General features: G+C 42.5%; 1 protein-coding gene across 1 annotated transcript in view; it reads right to left on the bottom strand.

Annotated features, from left to right (window-relative positions):
* Positions 1 to 25772, bottom strand: part of LOC149445626 (uncharacterized) — a 70257-nt gene that overhangs the window by 27319 nt on the left and 17166 nt on the right. Inside the window, exons 4-19 of the mRNA XM_089653509.1 lie at positions 24147 to 25647; positions 22923 to 24008; positions 22356 to 22760; positions 21717 to 21983; positions 21102 to 21338; positions 20031 to 20939; positions 19044 to 19664; positions 18645 to 18881; positions 18100 to 18482; positions 17631 to 17925; positions 17016 to 17252; positions 16651 to 16853; positions 16036 to 16470; positions 15450 to 15855; positions 15127 to 15263; positions 14677 to 14841 (exon numbers count right to left, since the gene is read on the bottom strand). Coding sequence (XP_089509635.1) covers positions 14677 to 14841; positions 15127 to 15263; positions 15450 to 15855; positions 16036 to 16470; positions 16651 to 16853; positions 17016 to 17252; positions 17631 to 17925; positions 18100 to 18482; positions 18645 to 18881; positions 19044 to 19664; positions 20031 to 20939; positions 21102 to 21338; positions 21717 to 21983; positions 22356 to 22760; positions 22923 to 24008; positions 24147 to 25647 — 7524 coding nt within the window. The remainder of the gene's footprint in view (positions 1 to 14676; positions 14842 to 15126; positions 15264 to 15449; positions 15856 to 16035; positions 16471 to 16650; positions 16854 to 17015; positions 17253 to 17630; positions 17926 to 18099; positions 18483 to 18644; positions 18882 to 19043; positions 19665 to 20030; positions 20940 to 21101; positions 21339 to 21716; positions 21984 to 22355; positions 22761 to 22922; positions 24009 to 24146; positions 25648 to 25772) is intronic.

The raw sequence follows: 25772 nt of genomic DNA, 5'->3' as shown, positions 1-25772 counted from the left end.
CGTTACCAGCACTGTGTGTTCAATTTTCTAATCTGATGGGAAAGTGGCCCATCACTGTGTATTTAGATAAACCCTTATACATAACGGTCATAAGTCAGCACAAAATTTTTTAGTAGGCTTTGGTATTCTGTGAACATTAAAAGTATTGGTAGATTGTGTAATTTCTAAAAAAAATGGACATACTAAATACTGCCAGTTTTTAATGTAATCCTGTTAATACTACATTTACGTCCATTGACACTCGATTACCAGCGTATCCATCTAGGTCCAAATAAATGGAAAAAGCTATGCGTCCTTTTTGGTTTTTCTTATCTAAACATGAAGGTCTGTTTACACCCTTCTGTCCATAGACCTAATATGAGTTTGTTAAAGCAGAACTAAAGGCAAAACTCCATCAGGTTTTTCTTTTGACATCTGTGTCCCATTGGAAGGCTTTCCCTTTACTTCCTGTCCCATAGCCAAAACAAAGAGAGAGGAAATTCCTCCAAACTGAAGGAATCCCTGGTTGTCACCAAGGTCACCAGAACTAGTCTTTCCATTGGAAGAATAAACTGAATAAATCGGTATCCAAATATTACAAAATTTGTGAAAAATATACAAATAAATGTGCAAAAATTATAGATATGAAAAATTATGAACAATTAATACCCTATCCCTTGACACTTAAAAGTCCCACTTTCCGCCCTGAAAGTCCAAAGTATAGATCATAAATCCTCTTTAGTGTCTGTAAGTCCCTTCAAACAATCTTCAATGTGATAATCCAAAAATGAAATCCAATATCGCAGTGTACCTCAAAAAATACAAAAACATCAAAATGTGATCAAAAAGACTTAATCCAATTGCCACCTCTCTTTCAGTAAATCCTCCAACGTTATGTCAAATGCCAGACACCCTATGCTTCCAAGTTTGATATATCCTTCCCAGCCAATCACAGGTAAACACCCATAGAAAAGAGAGAATAGCCATATGGTGTAATATGTCGCATACATATATCCAGACTTTATTTGTTGTGCTTACATGTAAATAGTGATAAAAACGCATAAAAACCGTTTCAAATTCCCATTCCTGCCTGCAGAGCAGCTTCCAGGAATGCCAATTGCTATATTCCCTCAGTTAAGATGGCCGCTTGGGCACTTCCGGTCACCGTGCAACTGCCCACTGTTGTATTGGGAACAGACCAAACTCTGGGATTTTCTTTCACTTTCAGTTATGACAGTAAATGGATAACTAGAGAGGTGAACATCTTTAACAGGGCATAGACAACAATAAAAACCTGACAGGTGTTCTAATCCTCCTCCACTCTGTCCAAAACTAAAAAGAAAGTTTTGCCTTTTGTTATACTTTAAAGTCCAGGCAGAAACAAAATTGGCACAGAACTGGCACAAATTAGCCTTATATTTGTTTCTAGACATAACATTATGCAGCATACTGTAAGTCATATATCTGGTAAGGATTGATATAACTACAGGAGGGAAGATGAGACAGCTGCTTAGGGACCTGTAAACAGCTTGGAACAGTGTTAGAGACAAGCTTGGCTCCAGACAGAAATAAAAACCTTACAGAAATTTTACTTTTTCCAAATTTATACAAAACTAAAAAAAAATTGTTCTGGAGTTTACTGCTACAAAGAGCTGCAACAGATCTCCTGAGAGCTTCATCTACATGATTGCAAACCGTACTATGGTACTTTTTTGTTAATTATAAAAAAGAGCAGAATGCAGTCTGGACAGTCTGTATCAGCAATTGTACAGTCTAGGGCTTCTATCAATAAACATGAATAAACAATCAGGGGCCCATGTGGAAGGAATGAGAGGGTCACACATAGCTTGTGTAGCCAGGTGCTGGACTACAGAAACATGTATTTTCCTTTTTACAGTCAGTTTATTTTTTTGCTCTTATGCTTTTGCTCTTATGCTGTTTTGTTGCACTATACCCTGCAGTCAGCAGAGGGAGAACTATAGCTAGGAAAGCCTATAGACGTCTATGCAGAACGCTGGGAATTGTAGTCTGAAATAATCAGAGAATGGTACTTATGGCCCTAATAATTCAGTTCCCATAGGACATTGCAGAGTAAGGGGAGTGGTGGATAGCTTACAGACTGCTCTAAGAACTTCTTCTGCTTGGCACTGGGGGAAGCAGTGAAAGCACATCTGCTGCATACTGAACAGTGCAGCACAGAACACAGCGACTGCATCTGCACTGTTGTGGCAGGGAGACTAGAAAATCCTCTCATTCTTTACTTCACAATGCTGAATCTCCGGAGGCATTCTGTGGAGAGACTGAAGAGACTTCCTTTATACAGCAAGATTTCACTTTTTCAAGATGTCATTTTTCAGGTTGTCTGTAAACACTGCAAGTGGAGCTGCCTTCGAGAAAGAGATGGGAGAGACGGAGCCCATGCATTTTGCGTGTTAGGCATTCCTGAGCAATGCACTTGGTATATCAAGCCCTTCAGCATTGTGCATTATGCACCCCTGACCTCTGCACTCTGTGTGATGGGCACTCTTGATCCCTGCATTCTATGTGCTATACACTTCTGATCACTGCACTCTGTGCGTCAGACTCTCCTGAGCCCTGCAGTTGGTGTGTCAGGCTCTCCTGAGTCCCGTGCTTAGTGGGGTTTATATACTAAAGTCAAATAGGTTGCTCAATTTGCAAGAGAATTTCCCCTTAGCTTAGTGAATAAAGTAAAGCCCTGCTGCATCATTCAATTGGGTGCAAGCAAAAGTATTTTTTTTCAAATTTTCCTTGCACTTAATTAGGCATTTTTTGTAAAATGTTAATCATATTCACTAAGCTAAGGGGAAATTCCCTTATCCTTGCCAACCTTTTTGCCTTTAGTAAATCAACCCAATTGTGTTACAGACTTCTGAACCCTGCACTCTGTGTGTTATGCACTCCTGAATCCTGCAGTCTGTGCAGTACATGCTCCTACACTTTGCATTATGCACTTGAGCCTTGCACTATGTTCAGTGTGCTACACAATGTTTACTCATGTCCACTGCACTTAGCACGCTGGACTGTATATGACATACTCCTGACCATTGCACCCTCTGCTCTGGGCTACATATGACATACTCCTGACACTCCACTTTTTAATGCTACTGTATATTGTACTGTATATTGCATACTTCTTACCAAAGCATTTATTGTCTCAACAGTTGCTGGTTACGAGGTAGTTTCTGATCTTATTAATGATGTTCTTCTTTAACAATTTTCCTGCCAATAGCTATTTTTGCAATTTTTGCACACCTGTTTAAAAAAGTCATCTTAGGTCAGTAGATCATTTATAACCAGCAAATATTACACAGTGCTCAGCATAAATGAGTACACCCCAAAAGACTTGTCAGAAAACCTTTACTCTTTTTCAATTTCAGCATTTTCTATGGGACACTATACTACAAAATACTCCCACAAATGCGGGCCATTGATTGCAAACAAGATTTGTTAATTTGCACACACAAAAAAGTATTTTTCCTAACAAATTTATTCAATACCATGTTGCAAAAATGAATACACCCCAATGAGAGTCTTAGAAGCAAAGATACATTTTAGACAACAAAATCCTTATTAACAAGAATTAGGGGGATAAAGGGGAGTCTAGTTATTCATTAAACAGGTGTCCAACAGACAGTTAATTATAAAAGGGCATTACTCAAAAAAAAAAATCCCTTCCCATTTCATGCTGTCAGCAATGGCACAACATGGAAGAGAAATGTCACAAGGCCTGAGAAAGAAAATAATTTATTTACACAAGAAAGGTGAAGACGAATAGAAGATCAGCAAAGCTTTCCTTATCAGTCAAAAGTGATACAAAATTTAAGAAAGATGGAACTGCAACCATCTCACAGAGATGTCCAGGCCACCCATGGAAGTTGAAACCTCGACAGGAATGTCTTCTGATGAGAAGGGTTGAAGAAAATCGCCATGCAAGTTCACTGCAGTTAGCGACAGAAGCAGCCAAACTGGAGTGATTACTTCCTATGACACAATACGGCATACACTGCAGAGGAATAGCATGCTTGGGTGTCGTTCACAAAGGAATCCTCCCATTAAGCCCATGCACAAAAAAGCCCACATAGAATCTACCAAGGTACATGCTGAAAAAGATGAAGACTACTTGGACTCTGTATTTTGGAGTAATGAGGCCAAGATAAATGTTTGTGGAACTGATGGCTTCAAAACTGTATGGTGTCGCAGTTGAGGTGTCGCAAGGTGAGGCGTACAAAGAAAAATGCATTGTGCCTACAGTGAAACATTTTGGTGGTAGTGTCCTTCTTTGGGGCTACTGGTGTCGGGGAGCTGCATTTCATTGATGGTATCATGAATTCACAGATGTACTGCTCTATATTGAAAGACAAGGTGCTACCATCACTCCGCGCCCTTGGTCATCTTGCACTTTTCCCACATGACAATGATCCAAAATCACACACCTAAGGCCACTGTTGCATTTCTGAAGAAGAACAGGGTGAAAGTGATTATTAGCAAATACGCCTCCTCTTCTGAACCCAATCAAACACCTATGGGGAATTCTGAAGAGACAAGTTGAGCATCACTCTCCATCCAGCATCCAGGCTCTAAAAGAGGTACTGTAGTTCTTGAAGAATGGAAAAAGATAAATGTTGCAATATGTCGCCAACTTGTTCATTCCATGCCTAGAAGACTTGGTGCTGTCCTTACAAATCATGGAGGTCATATAAAATACTAGATGTAGTAGTTTTTGTTGTGGGGTGTATTCATTTTTGCATCAACTAATTTGAGTAAAATTGAAGATTTTGTAATCTAAGTCAGTGTTTCTCAACCTTTTTCCAGTTGGGTCACCCTTGCAAAGTAATTTCAGTTTTGAGGCACCCCTGTCCAAGGCTTGGTTCACGTTACTGCATGTCGCAGAACGCATGCAAAATTGTGCTCATTCTAGACACACAGACAAATGCTCTGCTCTTTGGGGGTGCCATTAATTGGTAATGGTACTCCACACATTGGCAAATGTGGGGTGTTTTGGTGTGGCACAATTAAAAAAAGGGTCAGGGACTTCTTTCCCTGCATTTCTGCGGATAGGGCAGCCCACTGAAATAAATGGGCTGCGCTACACGCAGCATGTAGCCACATAAGGGCTTGTTCACATGTGTGGTTGGGGGTGGTAAAAGCTGGTTGAACTGTTTTTACAACCCCCAATTGCTCCCCTTTAGCTGCAGAGGCAGCAGCTGGGAGTGTACACATGATGTTGCCATGGCTGGAAGTATACCGCCAAGTGAATGGACTGCACTGCAACCACCATGCAACTGTGTGCATTACACACTGTTGTGGTGTGGTGATGCTGCATTTATGAGGTTAAAACAGGTTACCACCTGTCAAATGCCTCTGAAAAGCAATCTGAGCATTGACTGCTTCTCAGAGGAGCAGCAGTCCATGTTGCCATTATGAACAAGCCCTAAAAAAGCAGTTCTGACAGTACAGGAATAGGAAAAAGTAATGTGCATACACACATACATATAAACACACATACGTCAACACACATACAAACACATGTACACACACACATACTACAGACACATGTATACACACATACAGACGCGTGCACACACATATACACACACAGACACATGTAAACACAGACACACTCTCACACACACAGACATATGGGTTAAACACACATGGACACACTCTCACACAAGGACACATGTACACACAACACAAATATACAGACACACTCATACGTGTATACACAAGGACACATGTATACACAAGCGCACATTTATACAAACACACAAACACATACAGACACATATACACACACCACACACACGTGTACACACATGTCATAGGAAACCGCAGGTAACGCACACAAAAAACACGGGTACCCTGTGCAGGACCCACACTGTGGCCAAACTGCAGCAGGGCAATGTGTAAGAAGCATACAAAGTAAAAAGAAGTGCAGCATAACATTTAGCAAGTAATGAGAACCACATAGCAAACAAAAAAAATTATATATATATATAGATAACTTTAAAACCAATCACCAAATTTGCAATCATCATGTCTGCTACTATCACAAATAGTTTGTACCTCCCACAGCTCATATGCAACGCACCGATGAAAAGCCTTCTCCCTGTGTCTTTTTCTGCCCTCTTACACACCAGCATGTACTGTCTCAGCTACAGACAGAAGAGCGCTATCCACCACTGCAGATAGAGCAGACTGCTGGCTACACACACTCTCCCAGAAAGCCACGTGGGACGTGATGACATCATCAGTTGGCAGGACGTGGGTGGGTTGCCTGCAGACCTTCCTGAGTTCTGATGATGTCTGTATGCTATATTTACTCAGTGGACCAGTACCGCTGTAAAGAAAATACAGTACTGGTTGCAAGAACAATCTACCCAGCATGGATTGGGGAATTTTTGGCAATTTTCCTGCGGCACCCCTGGGGACTCTTCTCGGCACCCCAGTTGAGAAACACTGATCTAAGTTATATTGTTAACATTACTTTCATGTAATGAGCTACACAAATGTTCTATAAAACTTGGTTTTGTAAAAATTTTGGAAATTGTCCTTGTGTTCATTGAGATATTGATTAAAATCTTACTTTTCAAAAGGGGTGTACTCATTTATGCTGTGCACTGTATATTTTCTGAAAGACACCCTGGAGAGTAAAATAGTGGTAGTTCCAGTTTTATATACAACTGCATATTAGCCCAACTGTTTACCAAGAGCAACATTTCAGTACAAAAATACACTAAAATTAATTTTAGGGCACTCAAATGCAATTCATTACCTGATTTTTGTTACAACATAAAAGATGAGGTTGCACTGAGTAAATAGATACCCAACATGTCAAGCCTTAAAATTGCATTCGCGTGTGCAACACTGCAAAATCTGGAATACTACATTTTCCATAGGTAATATTTTTAAAAAGCCCCTACAGGTCATCACTTTAGGCCTCCCTCATGCAGCCATTGAGCTGCATACACCGGATTCCCGTGGCAAGAATTAATGGATTCTTGCATCTGGAATGACAGGTGCATGTGAATAGCAGAAGCCGCTTGACAGGCAGACAGCACCAAATGGATTCCTGCCGTTAGGGACAGATGTCCAAGCCAGGATGCAGCTGTCAATCCATTGGATTTGCAGCACAGTATTTAAGCATATTTTGTTGATATACAGACAAATTCAAAAGTGGATTGTAGTGAGCGCTCTTAAATGAGTGTAGCAGCTAGAACACCTAAGGCAACCACAATGCCTTTAAATGCAAAGTATAAACGTAAATAATATAGTGCAGCGCTTAAAGATAAACCAAAAAAATGCAGCAAAGAACAGCAATAAAGCAGCAAATAAAAGTCAATTAAATATCCGTGGTGCTCTCTAAAGTGGTGAAAATTTCCAGAGCTTGTCTGCCTCAAATGATAGAAGTGCGCACTCACCAGAAACGCATGGATTATGTGAGCACATGTGAGGAGGAACATTGATAGGAGGCTGGCCTCTTCTTCTGCTAGAGAAGGTGCCTGTACCATCTAGAGGAGGGATCATCACCATAGAGGATTACCTGGCTGACCTTAAGGGGATCTTTGGACCTGTACTGGAGCTCTGGATGACCCACCATGAGAAGGATGCCTATCACCTGGTCCTGGATCTAACATCGAGGATGACTATTTCTATATGTGCATAATCCATGCGTTTCTGGTGAGTGCGCACTTCTATCATTTGAGGCAGACAAGCTCTGGAGATTTTCACCACTTTAGAGAGCACCACGGATATTTAATTGACTTTTATTTGCTACTTTATTGCTGTTCTTTGCTGCAATTTTTTGATTTATCTTTAAGCGCTGCACTATATTATTTACGTTTATATTTTGTTGATATGTAAGGGTGTGGGGCGTGGATAAATACTGATGTGCAATGTTAAACTGCAATATGCTCTTTGGTCAGTAAATGGCAGCAAAGTACAAGAATCGATTTTGCATTGAGTTTTACTAAGACAAAAACTAATGCTTATTTACCTTATAAAGTTTAATGAATGCTAATTTAGGGGCCGAGTAGGACCCTCAGAAGGGTCATAGTGAACTGTAAATGCAGGTTTGAGGCTGCAATTAGGAAATTACTTACTGCATCACAAACTCTCTGGGAAGGGGAGGAGTTCCAGTGGAGAGCAGGAAGTGATAAGGGTCTGTGTCTGGCTGGTGTATGCTGAGGACGTCTGGAGAATCTGTGTGGAGCCTGGAAGAGGATTTACGGCTCACAGTGGCGTCTGGCGACGGCACCTAGGGAAGATTCACCGTGACGGAAAACAAGTGACTGCATGGTCTGGTTCTGGAGTGGACCAGTGGATCAGGAAAGAGCACCAAGAGCCTGCCAAGGAACTGTAAGTGCGGCTTTGCCGCAGTACATCGCACCACACGTGTTCAGTGACATTTTGGATATACCAGAAAGCTACTAGAGACACACTCCACTTTCCTTTGAATTACAAATAGTATTGCGCAATACTTAGGGTGCACTGGGGACATTATATCTTGCTCAGGAACATTCAGGCGCAGCCAGGCTGCTTTCTGGACATTGGAGGAAAATCCGCAAGTACGGGGTTAGTGTTAGACAGTATTATTCTTACTGTATGGTTATGCGCTGTTATCATTCTGCTTATGTGTGCTCAAATACTTGTTCACTATAACTGTTCAGTAAACTTAATAGTTGTAAAGGAACCGCTGTCTGTGTCTGTGTGGCATCGTGTACCCTCTGAATCTGTGGGCCCAGCCCTCGGTCCTCTTTCAGATACACAGATTGTGGCATATGTATGCTGTGTATACAGTGAGTAGACTCCAGTTTTATTTAACAATACCCATTTAAGCCCTTCTCATTATTAGTGCTATTTGGTCGCACCCACTATTTGGAGCGGCGCATTATGTATTATTCTTTCCCGCTAGGTGCAAAAGGGTGCCCCAGGTCTTTCACAACCCTAGCAATGCCTCTGCTTACCTGCAAATTTGCAACAAAATATTTCTTTATAAAAAGAAAACTCTATGTAGTGTAGCACCCTCCAGGTTAGCTAGATAGTGGTTTGTTGTTTTCTTTTTAGGCAGAGGCTGAGTAGCAGCCTGAGATGAGTCAGCCTGTGAGTAACGAAAGAGTTCACCTCAGGACAGGCTGGGAGGCTCTAAAAGGTTAGGGCTTCTGGAGCCCTCCTACCCTTCTAGAAACTTAGATAACTTTCTGGAAGAGGGGCAGAGGAGGGGAGGAGGTCCAGATCTGCATATTTGAGGGACCTTGGCCAATCCCCTGGCAGGAGGCTGGGCATGGTGACCAAGGCAACCTTTAAAAGTGACAGAGCCTGTGCAGCAGAGTGCAGTGTCAGATGGAAGATGGAGTGAGAGGCTGGATTGTGGAGCCTGGGAGGGGGCCCAGGGAAGAGGACTACCTACATGCAGCTTCTGGAGAAGAGGATCTCCACTGTACCACTGTCTTCTAGGAGGGATATCCTGAACAGCAGGGAAGGAGCCAGCCCAGCAAAAGGCATGAAGGCAGCAAACCTATTAAGCTATCAGGAAGGACAGTGGGAGTACTCTTACACCCCCTGGGCCGCATAAGGGGAGAAGGCAGTCAAGTGGAAAAACTCAACTAGATTCTCATCTGGGGCTGCTGTGCTAAATTGGCAGTTTCTGGGACCCTTGCCCAGGGAATACCCTCAGTACAGCTGGGTGAACAGGAGGATTCATCTGGGTACTGAAGAGGTACACTGGAATGCTTTCAAAGGAGAGACTATTTTGTACATATCTGTACATAGTTGCTAAGGGGTCTGTCCTCACATTTGCAGTTCCCTTGGGCATCCCATACACCCCTCAACCCTATCCAAGTTATCAACCCCTAAATATAATCACCAAGCTCAAGAAATGTTTACTGACTCTGAGTGCAACAGGTGAAAGAAAATGCGTGTTGCCTGGCTGTGAAGAGCTATAGGGGGACCCAAAACTCAGCCTCTCCTGCGGGCGTAGTGCTACAAGAGAAAAATAGTAAAGCTGCTATTGTGGATCTCCTTCTGAAAATGCTAGTTCCCTTGCAGGGATTGTGTACAGTACTTAGAGATAAAGACCTGGAACAAGAATGCAGATAAACAAAAATTCATGAAACCTATATTGCACAGATTGTTCCACCATCTGGCCACTAGAGAACTAGCAATTTTACAGAAGACAGTGATGGCAGCCTCCAAACCTTCTGAACAACGATGAACTAATATTCCCAGGTTTTATTTGCAATATGGGAAATCCTAAATGAAAATTGGAAAAAATTGGAAAGTGCTATTAAACTCTATAGGGGTCAACAAATCTTATTAATTAACCACTTCCTGTCCAGTCCATGTATATAAACGGCCGGATATGAGCAGTTCAGGAGTGGGTTGCCGTTCATAAACAGCGCCCGCATTTATGGCATCATTGCTTACTACGTGTGAAATCTGTGAATCAGAGAAAAGGAGAAATGATTACTTTTGCAGCCTTTATGGGTGTAAAAGCAATCAGTGTAAAAAAAAACAAATCTTCCTCACCCCCCACAAGTAGTACAGTGTCACTATGGTGACTGTACTGCTAGGGTGACAGTATGTTAAAAAAATCCCCCAAAAATCATAAATAATAATATAAAAAAATAAAATAAAAATATAAAAACAAATTTAGAAAAATTATAATTTTTGGTTCTAAACTAATTTGGGTTATTTATATTTACTAAAATGATAGCTGAATACGTTTTATGAAGAAAGATTATTTATTTGCAACATTTTATAAGAAAAACACTTTTTTTTCAAAATTTTTGGACTTTTTCATTTATATAGCAAAAAAAATAAAAATCCCAGTGGTGAATAAATACCAGCAAAATAAAGTTTTATCTGTCTCAAAAAAAAATGAATATGGGTACAGTGTTGCATGACCGCACAATTGTCATTCAAAGTGTGACAGCGCTGAAAGATGAAAATTGGCCTGGACAGGAAGGGGGTAAAAGTGTCCAGACTTGAAGTGGTTAAAGGACTAATAGGAAAGCCTAGTGTTGGAAAAAAATGGGAAGCAGGGCACTGTCATAGGTAACCTATACCATTTTTTTAACAAAATAGCAAACATTGGAGAGAGAGTCATTTTAATGTGGCTTCATAGACAAATCCTTAAAATCCCAGGTTTGGGGGATATCTTAAAGCTGTTATAGAGCTGTTAAAATTTCATGAACAACCTTAAGGACAGCATGCACCCTAATGTAATTAATTTCAGTATAAAATAAAGGCAGACGCATGCTGTTTTATGAAGTGGTAAAAGGCCTGTTTGCAGGAGCATAGAAATAGACCAGCATTTGTAAGGGCTCATGTACATGGGAGATTTGGAAAACTCTTCTGATCTCTGGAAACTGACTGCTGGAAAATGTAGGTTATAAAACGTCAGTTTGGCTGCGTTTGCATACTGTGTTTATGAATGTTTATGCGCGTTTATGTGCATTTGCGTTTAGAAGCATTTTTGAAAGATAACCTCAAGAGACCTTCCCAAATGCCCAGAATGCACTGAAAAATAGTAAAAAATTAACTATTTCAGACATTTTGAGAGGAAAAGAGAGAGCAGAAGCAGAGAGAGCAGTATGTGTTGAGATGACCTGTCTTTTCTGGTTGTATTCACTATGGATCCCATCATGAGCATAATGCAGCACGTTCTATCATTTTTTCCTTCATGCAAAACCTGGAACTAGTGGTCGTGGGTGTATGTGTGGTCTCTGTTGTAATTGGTGTTGTGTTGGAAGTTGTGTGAGTGGTTGAAGTTGTAGTGGGTGTTGATGTTGAGTGTGTTGTTGATGTAGTGGTCTCGGAAGTGGATGGTGTGTGAGTGGTTGAAGTAGAAGTAGGCGTTGATGTTGTGGTTTTAGTGGTAGTGGGTGTATGTGTGGTCTCTGTTGTAGTTGGCGTTGTCTTAGTAGTAGAAGTAGTTGTGTGAGTGGTTGAAGTTGTATGGGGTGTTGATGTTGAGTGTGCTGTTGATGTAGTGGTCTCTGAAGTGGATGGTGTGTGAGTACTCATTGTTGTAGTTGGCGATGTGGTGGAAGTTGTGTGAGTTGTTGAAGTAGACGTAGGTGTTGATGTTGTGGTTTTAGTGGTAGTAGGTGTATGTGTGGTCTCTGTTGTAGTTGATGTTGTGGTGGAAGTTGTGTGAGTGGTTGAAGTAGAAGTAGGTGTTGATGTTGTGGTTTCAGTGGTTGTTGTTATGAGTATACAACAAGTGGGTGTTTGCATTGTCTGCATTTAGCTACAGTAAATAGGTTCCTCTAACAGCAGCTAAAAGCTGAAATGTAACCGCCCACGTGAAAGGGGCCTAAATGGGTTTTATCAGGGACATTTTTGCAAATTTAAGAGAAGGGGAAGAAGAGGATGTGGTGAATGTAAGATGGTTTAAGTGCAAATTGTTTTTGCACTTCAAACCATGCAGCAGTGTGCTACTCACAAAAGACAGTTTCAAGAGAAGATAATAGCAAGTGAATGCCTCTAACATCTTAAAATGCAGGAAAACAGCTAAAAACGCAACTAAAATAACTACTGTATACTAGTATACTAATCAAAGGATGTATATATTTGTGCCAAAGTTGTGATTTAAACAACCTCTACTACAATGCACAGCCAGGAAGAGCACTCTAGTAGTTCTTGGCTTAGCTTTACTGTCTAACATTTGAAGAAATCAGAGGTGGAGAAGTGAAATTGTTATTAATATTATTATTATACAGGATAGTGCCAACAGTTTGTGCTGCGCTTTACAATATAAAGGGAGACAGTACAGTTACAATACAATAAAATAAAATAAGAGAGGGTTAAGAAGACCCTGCTCATAAGATCTTACAATCCAAAAGGGTGGAGAAAGTAGTACAAAAGGTTATAACTGTGGGGTATGAGCTGATGGAAGTGATAAAAGTTTAGTTGGAGGTGTGATAGGCTTCCCTGAAGAGGTGCGTTTTCAGGGATTGCCTAAAGGCAGCCAGAGTAAGAGACAGCCAAATATATTGAGGTAGAAAGTTCCAGAAGATGGGAGAGGCTCTAATGAAGTCCTGGAATCGAGCTTGGGAGGAGGAGACAAGGGAGCTTGAGAGCAGAAGGTCTTGTGGAGAGTAGGGAGGACAGTTTGGGTGATATTTGGAGATAAGATTGGTGATGTAGATCGGCTTATTCGCTGGGCAGTCAGAAGCCAGTGGAAGGAATTGCTGAGAGGGGTAGCAGACACTGAGCAGTTGGTAAGGTAGGTGAATCTGGCAGCAGCTTTCATGATAAACTGAAGAGGAGAACACCTATAGAGAGGTAGGCCTCTGAGGAAGATGTTGCAATAGTCAAGGTGAGAGATAGCATGGGAGTGAATGAGTAGCTTGGTGGTTTCATTAGTTAAAGAGGGGTGCATTTTAGAGATGTTATGGAGTTGAAGTCTACAAGCTTTTGACAGCAATTGGATTTGGGTCAGAAAGGACAGGTCAGAATCAAGGATTACACCTAGTACGCTGGTGTGAAGGGAGGGACTAATAGTTGTAATATTGATCTTGATTGAAAAGTCATGGAGAAGGGCATTAGCAGGGGGGAATATTATCAGCTTGGTTATAGAAAGATTTAGTTTAAGGAAGTGGTGCGACATCTGTTATGTCCGTTAGTAAGTTAGTAATGCAAGAGGAGACTGAAAGAGTAAGGTGAGGAGTAGAAGGATAGATTTTGGTGTCATCAGAAAGGAAGAGGAAGTGGAGAGGAGAAGACAGAAATATAGGTAACACTGAAGGAGCGCTGTGATAGACAGGAGTAGAACCAGGATAGAGCAGAATCTTAAAGGTCAAGGCAGTGGAGTTTACTGAGAAAGAGCTGTGTAAAGAGTATGGAGTAGTGGTCATTGGTTTTAACAGTTTGTAGATTATTAATAAGTTTTAGTAGGGGAGTTTCTGTGGAGTGCTGTGAGCAAAAGCCAGACTAAAAGGGGTCAAGAAGGTTGTTTTCAGTGAGGTAGGAGCTAAGACGGTTGTAGACTAAACATTCTACATGTTTAGATGTAAATGGGAGCAACGAGATGGGTCTTAAATTGTTCAGGTTGGTGGGGTCCAATGAGGGCTTTTTAAGTATGGAAGTGATCTGTGCATGCTTTAGAGGGGAGAGGAAAGGGCCAGTAGAAAGGGAGCGATATAAGATCTGAGTGAGAGAGTATAGGATAGGATAAGAGGGTGACCATAGTAGTTACGAGGAAACATGATCCAGGGGACAGTTGGTTAGGTGGGCATCTGAGAAAATTTTGGTGACCGCTTCAGTAGTAGCCAGTTCAAAAGAGGAAAGTGTTGACTGTTGATTGTTAGAAAAGGTATGTTAAGTGGGGAAGCTATCTGTACAATGGAGGTTTCCTCAAGTATTGCATCAATCTTGTCTTTGAAGTGATTGCCAATCTCTTAAATCGAATATTTCACCTGACTAGCTGAATGGTATCACAGATGTAATAAAAAAAAAACTACTGCTATAAAGTTCCTTTGACAAGTGAAATAGAAAAACTAAAAATATCAGCTGTGCATATGATGATGTCTGGAGTAATGATATAACACAGTAATTGATAAAAAGAAGAAAAGACATGCAAGGAAAAAAAACATTTTGTTGGCCTGGTAAAAGCAACTTGCATTAAACAGTAGTGTGGTAAACATGATTTTCCAAAGTGTAAAAACTTACTTGAAGTAATTGAAGATGTTCCACTTTCTTGAGCAGCAGCAGAAGGATGTGTTGATGAAATAGTTCCAATAATAACTGTAAATGGAGTAGAACTGAAAGAAGATGAATTAATAGGGCTAGATGAGGTGGATGGTGCATGGGAGGTTACAGCTGTGGTTGACATGGTTGTAGTTATCTTGGTAGTGGACATGGTTGTGTGAGTTGTTAAATTCAAAGCAGGTGATGAAGTTGAGTGTAGTAATAACGTAGTACTAGAAGTAGCTGTGTGAGTGGTTGAAGTTGTGGGCGTTGATGTTGAGTGTGTTGATGACATAGTGGTCTCTGAAGTGGATGGTGTGTGAGTACTCCTTGTTGTAGTTGGTGTTGTGGTGGAAATTATGTGAGTGGTTGAAGTAGAAGTAGGCATTGATGTTGGAGTGACACTGGTAGTGGAGGTTTGCGTGGTCTGAGGTGTAGTTGGAGTTGTCTTAGTAGTAGAAATAGTTGTGTGAGTGGTTGAGGTTGTAGTGGGTGTTGATGTTGAGTGTGTTGTTGATGTTGTGGTCTCTGAAGTGGATGGTGTGTGAGTGCTATTTGTTGTAGTAGGGCTTGTGGTGGAAGTTGTGTGAGTGGTTGAAGTTGTGGGCTTTGATGTTGAATGTGTTGATGACATATTGGTCTCTGAAGTGGATGGTGTGTGAGTACTCCTTGTTGTAGTTGGTGTTGTGGTGGAAATTATGTGAGTGGTTGACGTAGGCATTGATGTTGGGGTGACACTGGTAGTGGAGGTATGCGTGGTCTGTGGTGTAGTTGGAGTTGTCTTAGTAGTAGAAACAGTTGTGTGAGTGGTTGAGGTTGTAGTGGGTGTTGATGTTGAGTGTGTTGTTGATGTTGTGGTCTCTGAAGTGGATGGTGTGTGAGTGCTATTTGTTGTAGTAGGGCTTGTGGTGGAAGTTGCGTGAGTAGTTGAAGTAGAAGTAGGCAATGATGTTGTGGTTTTAGTGGTAGTGGGTGTATGTGTGGTCTCTGTTGTAGTTGGCGTTGTCTTAGTAGTAGAAGTAGTTGTGTGAGTGGTTGAAGTTGTATGGGGTGTTGATGTTGAGTGTGCTGTTGATGTAGTGGTCTCTGAAGTGGATGGTGTGTGAGTACTCATTGTTGTAGTTGGCAATGTGGTGGAAGTTGTGTGAGTGGTTGAAGTAGAGGTAGGCGTTGATGTTGTGGTTTTAGTGGTCATGGGTGTATGTGTGGTCTCTGTTGTAATTGGAGTTGTGTTGGAAGTTGTGTGAGTGGTTGAAGTTGTAGTGGGTGTTGATGTTGAGTGTGTTGTTGATGTAGTGGTCTCGGAAGTGGAAGTTGTGTGAGTGGTTGAAGTAGAAGTAGGCGTTGATGTTGTGGTTTTAGTGGTAGTGGGTGTATGTGTGGTCTCTGTTGTAGTTGGCGTTGTCTTAGTAGTAGAAGTAGTTGTGTGAGTGGTTGAAGTTGTAGGGGGTGTTGATGTTGAGTGCGTTGTTGATGTAGTGGTCTCTGAAGTGGATGGTGTGTGAGTGCTCATTGTTGTAGTTGGCGTTGTGGTGGAAGTTGTGTGAGTGGTTGAAGTAGAAGTAGGCATTGATGTTGTGGTTTTAGTGGTAGTGGGTGTATGTGTCGTCTCTGTTGTAGTTGGCGTTGTCTTAGTAGTAGAAGTAGTGGTGGGAGTTGTAGTGGGTGTTGATTTTGAGTGCTCTGTTGATGTAGTGGTCTCTGAAGTTGATGGTGTGTGAGTGCTCATTGTCGTAGTTGGCGTTGTGGTGGAAGTTGTGTGAGTGGTTGAAGTAGAGGTAGGCGTTGATGTTGCAGTTTTAGTAGTAGTGGGTGTATGTGTGGTCTCTGTCGTAATTGGTGTTGTGGAGGAAGTTGTCTGAGTGGTTGAAGTTGTAGTTGGTGTTGATGTTGAGTGTGTTGTTGATGTAGTGGTCTCTGAAGTGGATGGTGTGTGAGTGGTTGAAGTAGAAGTAGGCGTTGATGTTGTGGTTTTAGTGGTAGTGGGTGTATGTGTGGTCTCTGTTGTAGTTGGGGTTGTCTTAGTAGTAGAAGTAGTTGTGTGAGTGGTTGAAGTTGTAGGGGGTGTTGATGTTGAGTGTGTTGTTGATGTAGTGGTCTCTGAAGTGGATGGTGTGTGAGTACTCATTGTTGTAGTTGGCAATGTGGTGGAAGTTGTGTGAGTGGTTGAAGTAGAGGTAGGCGTTGATGTTGTGGTTTTAGTGGTCATGGGTGTATGTGTGGTCTCTGTTGTAATTGGAGTTGTGTTGGAAGTTGTGTGAGTGGTTGAAGTTGTAGTGGGTGTTGATGTTGAGTGTGTTGTTGATGTAGTGGTCTCGGAAGTGGAAGTTGTGTGAGTGGTTGAAGTAGAAGTAGGCGTTGATGTTGTGGTTTTAGTGGTAGTGGGTGTATGTGTGGTCTCTGTTGTAGTTGGCGTTGTCTTAGTAGTAGAAGTAGTTGTGTGAGTGGTTGAAGTTGTAGGGGGTGTTGATGTTGAGTGCGTTGTTGATGTAGTGGTCTCTGAAGTGGATGGTGTGTGAGTGCTCATTGTTGTAGTTGGCGTTGTGGTGGAAGTTGTGTGAGTGGTTGAAGTAGAAGTAGGCATTGATGTTGTGGTTTTAGTGGTAGTGGGTGTATGTGTCGTCTCTGTTGTAGTTGGCGTTGTCTTAGTAGTAGAAGTAGTGGTGGGAGTTGTAGTGGGTGTTGATTTTGAGTGCTCTGTTGATGTAGTGGTCTCTGAAGTTGATGGTGTGTGAGTGCTCATTGTCGTAGTTGGCGTTGTGGTGGAAGTTGTGTGAGTGGTTGAAGTAGAGGTAGGCGTTGATGTTGCAGTTTTAGTAGTAGTGGGTGTATGTGTGGTCTCTGTCGTAATTGGTGTTGTGGAGGAAGTTGTCTGAGTGGTTGAAGTTGTAGTTGGTGTTGATGTTGAGTGTGTTGTTGATGTAGTGGTCTCTGAAGTGGATGGTGTGTGAGTGGTTGAAGTAGAAGTAGGCGTTGATGTTGTGGTTTTAGTGGTAGTGGGTGTATGTGTGGTCTCTGTTGTAGTTGGGGTTGTCTTAGTAGTAGAAGTAGTTGTGTGAGTGGTTGAAGTTGTAGGGGGTGTTGATGTTGAGTGTGTTGTTGATGTAGTGGTCTCTGAAGTGGATGGTGTGTGAGTACTCATTGTTGTAGTTGGCGATGTGGTGGAAGTTGTGTGAGTGGTTGAAGTAGAGGTAGGCGTTGATGTTGTGGTTTTAGTGGTCGTGGGTGTATGTGTGGTCTCTGTTGTAATTGGTGTTGTGTTGGAAGTTGTGTGAGTGGTTGAAGTTGTAGTGGGTGTTGATGTTGAGTGTGTTGTTGATGTCGTGGTCTCGGAAGTGGATGGTGTGTGAGTGGTTGAAGTAGAAGTAGGCGTTGATGTTGTGGTTTTAGTGGTAGTGGGTGTATGTGTGGTCTCTGTTGTAGTTGGCGTTGTCTTAGTAGTAGAAGTAGTTGTGTGAGTGGTTGAAGTTGTAGGGGGTGTTGATGTTGAGTGCGTTGTTGATGTAGTGGTCTCTGAAGTGGATGGTGTGTGAGTGCTCATTGTTGTAGTTGGCGTTGTGGTGGAAGTTGTGTGAGTGGTTGAAGTAGAAGTAGGCATTGATGTTGTGGTTTTAGTGGTAGTGGGTGTATGTGTCGTCTCTGTTGTAGTTGGCGTTGTCTTAGTAGTAGAAGTAGTGGTGGGAGTTGTAGTGGGTGTTGATTTTGAGTGCTCTGTTGATGTAGTGGTCTCTGAAGTTGATGGTGTGTGAGTGCTCATTGTCGTAGTTGGCGTTGTGGTGGAAGTTGTGTGAGTGGTTGAAGTAGAGGTAGGCGTTGATGTTGTAGTTTTAGTAGTAGTGGGTGTATGTGTGGTCTCTGTCGTAATTGGTGTTGTGGAGGAAGTTGTCTGAGTGGTTGAAGTTGTAGTTGGTGTTGATGTTGAGTGTGTTGTTGATGTAGTGGTCTCTGAAGTGGATGGTGTGTGAGTGGTTGAAGTAGAAGTAGGCGTTGATGTTGTGGTTTTAGTGGAAGTGGGTGTATGTGTGGTCTCTGTTGTAGTTGGGGTTGTCTTAGTAGTAGAAGTAGTTGTGTGAGTGGTTGAAGTTGTAGGGGGTGTTGATGTTGAGTGTGTTGTTGATGTAGTGGTCTCTGAAGTGGATGGTGTGTGAGTACTCATTGTTGTAGTTGGCGATGTGGTGGAAGTTGTGTGAGTGGTTGAAGTAGAGGTAGGCGTTGATGTTGTGGTTTTAGTGGTCGTGGGTGTATGTGTGGTCTCTGTTGTAATTGGTGTTGTGTTGGAAGTTGTGTGAGTGGTTGAAGTTGTAGTGGGTGTTGATGTTGAGTGTGTTGTTGATGTCGTGGTCTCGGAAGTGGATGGTGTGTGAGTGGTTGAAGTAGAAGTAGGCGTTGATGTTGTGGTTTTAGTGGTAGTGGGTGTATGTGTGGTCTCTGTTGTAGTTGGCGTTGTCTTAGTAGTAGAAGTAGTTGTGTGAGTGGTTGAAGTTGTAGGGGGTGTTGATGTTGAGTGTGTTGTTGATGTAGTGGTCTCTGAAGTGGATGGTGTGTGAGTACTCATTGTTGTAGTTGGCGATGTGGTGGAAGTTGTGTGAGTGGTTGAAGTAGAGGTAGGCGTTGATGTTGTGGTTTTAGTGGTCGTGGGTGTATGTGTGGTCTCTGTTGTAATTGGTGTTGTGTTGGAAGTTGTGTGAGTGGTTGAAGTTGTAGTGGGTGTTGATGTTGAGTGTGTTGTTGATGTCGTGGTCTCGGAAGTGGATGGTGTGTGAGTGGTTGAAGTAGAAGTAGGCGTTGATGTTGTGGTTTTAGTGGTAGTGGGTGTATGTGTGGTCTCTGTTGTAGTTGGCGTTGTCTTAGTAGTAGAAGTAGTTGTGTGAGTGGTTGAAGTTGTATGGGGTGTTGATGTTGAGTGTGCTGTTGATGTAGTGGTCTCTGAAGTGGATGGTGTGTGAGTACTCATTGTTGTAGTTGGCGATGTGGTGGAAGTTGTGTGAGTTGTTGAAGTAGACGTAGGTGTTGATGTTGTGGTTTTAGTGGTAGTAGGTGTATGTGTGGTCTCTGTTGTAGTTGATGTTGTGGTGGAAGTTGTGTGAGTGGTTGAAGTAGAAGTAGGTGTTGATGTTGTGGTTTCAGTGGTTGTTGTTGTGAGTATACAACAAGTGGGTGTTTGTGTGGTGGTTGTACTTGGTGTTGTGTAAGTTACATGAGATGTTGAAGTCATAGTAGGGGTTGATGTTGAGGTTTTAGTAGTAGTGGAAGTGAGTGTGGTCTCTGGTGTAGTTGGTGATAATATTGTAGTAGAAGTAGTTGTGTGAGTGGTTGGTGTGTGAGTGCTCATTGATGTAGTTGGTGTTGTGGTAGAAGTTGTGTGAGTGGTTGAAATAGAAGTAGGCATTGATTTTGTGGTTTTAGTGGTAGTGGGAGTATGTGTGGTCTCTGTTGTAGTTGGTGTTGTGGTGGAAGTTGTGTGAGTAGTTGAAGTTGTATTGGGTGTTGATGTTGAGTGTGTTGTTGATGTAGTTGTCTCTGAAGTGGATGGCATGTGAGTGCTCATTGTTGTAGTTGGAGTTGTGGTGGAAGATTTGTGAGTGGTTGAAGTAGAAGTAGGTGTTGATGTTGTGGTTTTAGTGTAAGTGGGTGTATGTGTGGTCTCTGTTGTAGTTGGCGTTGTCTTAGTAGTAGAAGTAGTTGTGTGAGTGGTTGAAGTTGTAGGGGGTGTTGATGTTGAGTGCGTTGTTGATGTAGTGGTCTCTGAAGTGGTTGGTGTGTGAGTGCTCATTGTTGTAGTTGGTGTTGTGGTAGAAGTTGTGTGAGTGGTTGAAATAGAAGTAGGCATTGATTTTGTGGTTTTAGTGGTAGTGGGTGTATGTGTGGTCTCTGTTGTAGTTGGTGTTGTGGTGGAAGTTGTGTGAGTAGTTGACGTTGTATTGGGTGTTGATGTTGAGTGTGTTGTTGATGTAGTTGTCACTGAAGTGGATGGCATGTGAGTGCTCATTGTTGTAGTTGGAGTTGTGGTGGAAGATTTGTGAGTGGTTGAAGTAGAAGTAGGTGTTGATGTTGTGGTTTTAGTGGTAGTGGGTGTATGTGTGGTCTCTGTTGTAGTTGGCGTTGTCTTAGTAGTAGAAGTAGTTATGTGAGTGGTTGAAGTTGTAGTGGGTGTTGATATTGAGTGTGTTATTGATGTAGTGGTCTCTGAAGTGGATGGTGTGTGAGTGCTCATTGTTGTAGTTGGCGTTGTGGTGGAAGTTGTGTGAGTGGTTGAAGTAGAGGTAGGCGTTGATGTTGTGGTTTTAGTGGTCGTGGGTGTATGTGTGGTCTCTGTTGTAATTGGTGTTGTGGTGGAAGTTGTGTGAGTGGTTGAAGTTGTAGTGGGTGTTGATGTTGAGTGTGTTGTTGATGTAGTGGTCTCGGAAGTGGATGGTGTGTGAGTGGTTGAAGTAGAAGTAGGCGTTGATGTTGTGGTTTTAGTGGTAGTGGGTGTATGTGTGGTCTCTGTTGTAGTTGGCATTGTCTTAGTAGTAGAAGTAGTTGTGTGAGTGGTTGAAGTTGTAGGGGGTGTTGATGTTGAGTGCGTTGTTGATGTAGTGGTCTCTGAAGTGGATGGTGTGTGAGTGCTCATTGTTGTAGTTGGCGTTGTGGTGGAAGTTGTGTGAGTGGTTGAAGTAGAAGTAGGCATTGATGTTGTGGTTTTAGTGGTAGTGGGTGTATGTGTCGTCTCTGTTGTAGTTGGCGTTGTCTTAGTAGTAGAAGTAGTGGTGGGAGTTGTAGTGGGTGTTGATTTTGAGTGCTCTGTTGATGTAGTGGTCTCTGAAGTTGATGGTGTGTGAGTGCTCATTGTCGTAGTTGGCGTTGTGGTGGAAGTTGTGTGAGTGGTTGAAGTAGAGGTAGGCGTTGATGTTGTAGTTTTAGTGGTAGTGGGTGTATGTGTGGTCTCTGTCGTAATTGGTGTTGTGGAGGAAGTTGTCTGAGTGGTTGAAGTTGTAGTTGGTGTTGATGTTGAGTGTGTTGTTGATGTAGTGGTCTCTGAAGTGGATGGTGTGTGAGTGGTTGAAGTAGAAGTAGGCGTTGATGTTGTGGTTTTAGTGGTAGTGGGTGTATGTGTGGTCTCTGTTGTAGTTGGGGTTGTCTTAGTAGTAGAAGTAGTTGTGTGAGTGGTTGAAGTTGTAGGGGGTGTTGATGTTGAGTGTGTTGTTGATGTAGTGGTCTCTGAAGTGGATGGTGTGTGAGTGCTCATTGTTGTAGTTGGCATTGTGGTGGAAGTTGTGTGAGTGGTTGAAGTAGGTGTTGATGTTGTGGTTTTAGTGGTAGTAGGTGTATGTGTGGTCTCTGTTGTAGTTGATGTTGTGGTGGAAGTTGTGTGAGTGGTTGAAGTAGAAGTAAGTGTTGATGTTGTGGTTTCAGTGGTTGTTGTTGTGAGTATACAACAAGTGGGTGTTTGTGTGGTGGTTGTACTTGGTGTTGTGTAAGTTACATGAGATGTTGAAGTCATATTAGGGGTTGATGTTGAGGTTTTAGTATTAGTGGAAGTGAGTGTGGTCTCTGGTGTAGTTGGTGATAATATTGTAGTAGAAGTAGTTGTGTGAGTGGTTGGTGTGTGAGTGCTCATTGTTGTAGTTGGTGTTGTGGTAGAAGTTGTGTGAGTGGTTGAAATAGAAGTAGGCATTGATTTTGTGGTTTTAGTGGTAGTGGGAGTATGTGTGGTCTCTGTTGTAGTTGGCGTTGTGGTGGAAGTTGTGTGAGTAGTTGAAGTTGTATTGGGTGTTGATGTTGAGTGTGTTGTTGATGTAGTTGTCTCTGAAGTGGATGGCATGTGAGTGCTCATTGTTGTAGTTGGAGTTGTGGTGGAAGATTTGTGAGTGGTTGAAGTAGAAGTAGGTGTTGATGTTGTGGTTTTAGTGGTAGTGGGTGTATGTGTGATCTCTGTTGTAGTTGGCGTTGTCTTAGTAGTAGAAGTAGATATGTGAGTGGTTGAAGTTGTAGTGGGTGTTGAGTGTGTTCTTGATGTAGTGGTCTCTGAAGTGGATGGTGTGTGAGTGCTCATTGTTGTAGTTGGCGTTGTGGTGGAAGTTGTGTGAGTGGTTGAAGTAGAGGTAGGCGTTGATGTTGTGGTTTTAGTGGTCGTGGGTGTATGTGTGGTCTCTGTTGTAATTGGTGTTGTGGTGGAAGTTGTGTGAGTGGTTGAAGTTGTAGTGGGTGTTGATGTTGAGTGTGTTGTTGATGTAGTGGTCTCGGAAGTGGATGGTGTGTGAGTGGTTGAAGTAGAAGTAGGCGTTGATGTTGTGGTTTTAGTGGTAGTGGGTGTATGTGTGGTCTCTGTTGTAGTTGGCGTTGTCTTAGTAGTAGAAGTAGTTGTGTGAGTGGTTGAAGTTGTAGGGGGTGTTGATGTTGAGTGCGTTGTTGATGTAGTGGTCTCTGAAGTGGATGGTGTGTGAGTGCTCATTGTTGTAGTTGGCGTTGTGGTGGAAGTTGTGTGAGTGGTTGAAGTAGAAGTAGGCATTGATGTTGTGGTTTTAGTGGTAGTGGGTGTATGTGTCGTCTCTGTTGTAGTTGGCGTTGTCTTAGTAGTAGAAATAGTGGTGGGAGTTGTAGTGGGTGTTGATTTTGAGTGCTCTGTTGATGTAGTGGTCTCTGAAGTTGATGGTGTGTGAGTGCTCATTGTCGTAGTTGGCGTTGTGGTGGAAGTTGTGTGAGTGGTTGAAGTAGAGGTAGGCGTTGATGTTGTAGTTTTAGTGGTAGTGGGTGTATGTGTGGTCTCTGTCGTAATTGGTGTTGTGGAGGAAGTTGTCTGAGTGGTTGAAGTTGTAGTTGGTGTTGATGTTGAGTGTGTTGTTGATGTAGTGGTCTCTGAAGTGGATGGTGTGTGAGTGGTTGAAGTAGAAGTAGGCGTTGATGTTGTGGTTTTAGTGGTAGTGGGTGTATGTGTGGTCTCTGTTGTAGTTGGGGTTGTCTTAGTAGTAGAAGTAGTTGTGTGAGTGGTTGAAGTTGTAGGGGGTGTTGATGTTGAGTGTGTTGTTGATGTAGTGGTCTCTGAAGTGGATGGTGTGTGAGTGCTCATTGTTGTAGTTGGCATTGTGGTGGAAGTTGTGTGAGTGGTTGAAGTAGGTGTTGATGTTGTGGTTTTAGTGGTAGTTGGTGTATGTGTGGTCTCTGTTGTAGTTGGCGTTGTCTTCGTAGTAGAAGTAGTTGTGTGAGTGGTTGGAGTTGTAGTGGGTGTTGATGTTGAGTGTGTTGTAGATGTAGTGGTCTCTGAAGTGGATGGTGTGTGAGTGGTTGAAGTAGAAGTAGGCGTTGATGTTGTGGTTTTAGTGGTAGTGGGTGTATGTGTGGTCTCTGTTGTAGTTGGTGTTGTCTTAGTAGTAGAAGTAGTTTTTGGAGTTGTAGTGGGTGTTGATGTTGAGTGTGTTGTTGATGTAGTGGTCTCTGAAGTGGATGGTGTGTGAGTGGTTGAAGTAGAAGTAGGCGTTGATGTTGTGGTTTTAGTGGTAGTGGGTGTATGTGTGGTCTCTGTTGTAGTTGGGGTTGTCTTAGTAGTAGAAGTAGTTGTGTGAGTGGTTGAAGATGTAGGGGGTGTTGATGTTGAGTGTGTTGTTGATGTAGTGGTCTCTGAAGTGGATGGTGTGTGAGTGCTCATTGTTGTAATTGGCGTTGTGGTGGAAGTTGTGTGAGTGGTTGAAGTAGAAGTAGGTGTTGATGTTGTGGTTTTAGTGGTAGTTGGTGTATGTGTGGTCTCTGTTGTAGTTAGCGTTGTCTTAGTAGTAGAAGTAGTTGTGTGAGTGGTTGGAGTTGTAGTAGGTGTTGATGTTGAGTGTTTTGTTGATGTAGTGGTATTTGAAGTTGATGGTGTGTGAATGCTCATTGTGGTAGTTGGCGTTGTGGTGGAAGTTTTGTGAGTGGGTGAAGTAGAGGTAGGCGTTGATGTTGTGGTTTTAGTGGTCGTGGGTGTATGTGTGGTCTCTGTTGTAATTGGTGTTGTGGTGAAAGTTGTGTGAGTGGTTGAAGTTGTAGTGGGTGTTGATGTTGAGTGTGTTGTTGATGTAGTGGTCTCGGAAGTGGATGGTGTGTGAGTGGTTGAAGTAGAAGTAGGCGTTGATGTTGTGGTTTTAGTGGTAGTGGGTGTATGTGTGGTCTCTGTTGTAGTTGGCGTTGTCTTAGTAGTAGAAGTAGTTGTGTGAGTGGTTGAAGTTGTAGGGGGTGTTGATGTTGAGTGCGTTGTTGATGTAGTGGTCTCTGAAGTGGATGGTGTGTGAGTGCTCATTGTTGTAGTTGGCGTTGTGGTGGAAGTTGTGTGAGTGGTTGAAGTAGAGGTAGGCGTTGATGTTGTGGTTTTAGTGGTCGTGGGTGTATGTGTGGTCTCTGTTGTAATTGGTGTTGTGGTGGAAGTTGTGTGAGTGGTTGAAGTTGTAGTGGGTGTTGATGTTGAGTGTGTTGTTGATGTAGTGGTCTCGGAAGTGGATGGTGTGTGAGTGGTTGAAGTAGAAGTAGGCGTTGATGTTGTGGTTTTAGTGGTAGTGGGTGTATGTGTGGTCTCTGTTGTAGTTGGCGTTGTCTTAGTAGTAGAAGTAGTTGTGTGAGTGGTTGAAGTTGTAGGGGGTGTTGATGTTGAGTGCGTTGTTGATGTAGTGGTCTCTGAAGTGGATGGTGTGTAAGTGCTCATTGTTGTAGTTGGCATTGTGGTGGAAGTTGTGTGAGTGGTTGAAGTAGAAGTAGGCATTGATGTTGTGGTTTTAGTGGTAGTGGGTGTATGTGTCGTCTCTGTTGTAGTTGGCGTTGTCTTAGTAGTAGAAATAGTGGTGGGAGTTGTAGTGGGTGTTGATTTTGAGTGCTCTGTTGATGTAGTGGTCTCTGAAGTTGATGGTGTGTGAGTGCTCATTGTCGTAGTTGGCGTTGTGGTGGAAGTTGTGTGAGTGGTTGAAGTAGAGGTAGGCGTTGATGTTGTAGTTTTAGTGGTAGTGGGTGTATGTGTGGTCTCTGTCGTAATTGGTGTTGTGGAGGAAGTTGTCTGAGTGGTTGAAGTTGTAGTTGGTGTTGATGTTGAGTGTGTTGTTGATGTAGTGGTCTCTGAAGTGGATGGTGTGTGAGTGGTT

Source organism: Staurois parvus, unplaced genomic scaffold (genome assembly GCF_062004578.1).
Source record: "Staurois parvus isolate SC_StPar_1 unplaced genomic scaffold, SC_StPar_1.0 ptg000715l, whole genome shotgun sequence".
Taxonomy (NCBI): Eukaryota; Metazoa; Chordata; class Amphibia; order Anura; family Ranidae; genus Staurois; species Staurois parvus.
The sequence above is the reverse complement of the archived record's forward strand: the minus strand, read 5'-3'. Positions and strand labels throughout refer to the sequence as shown.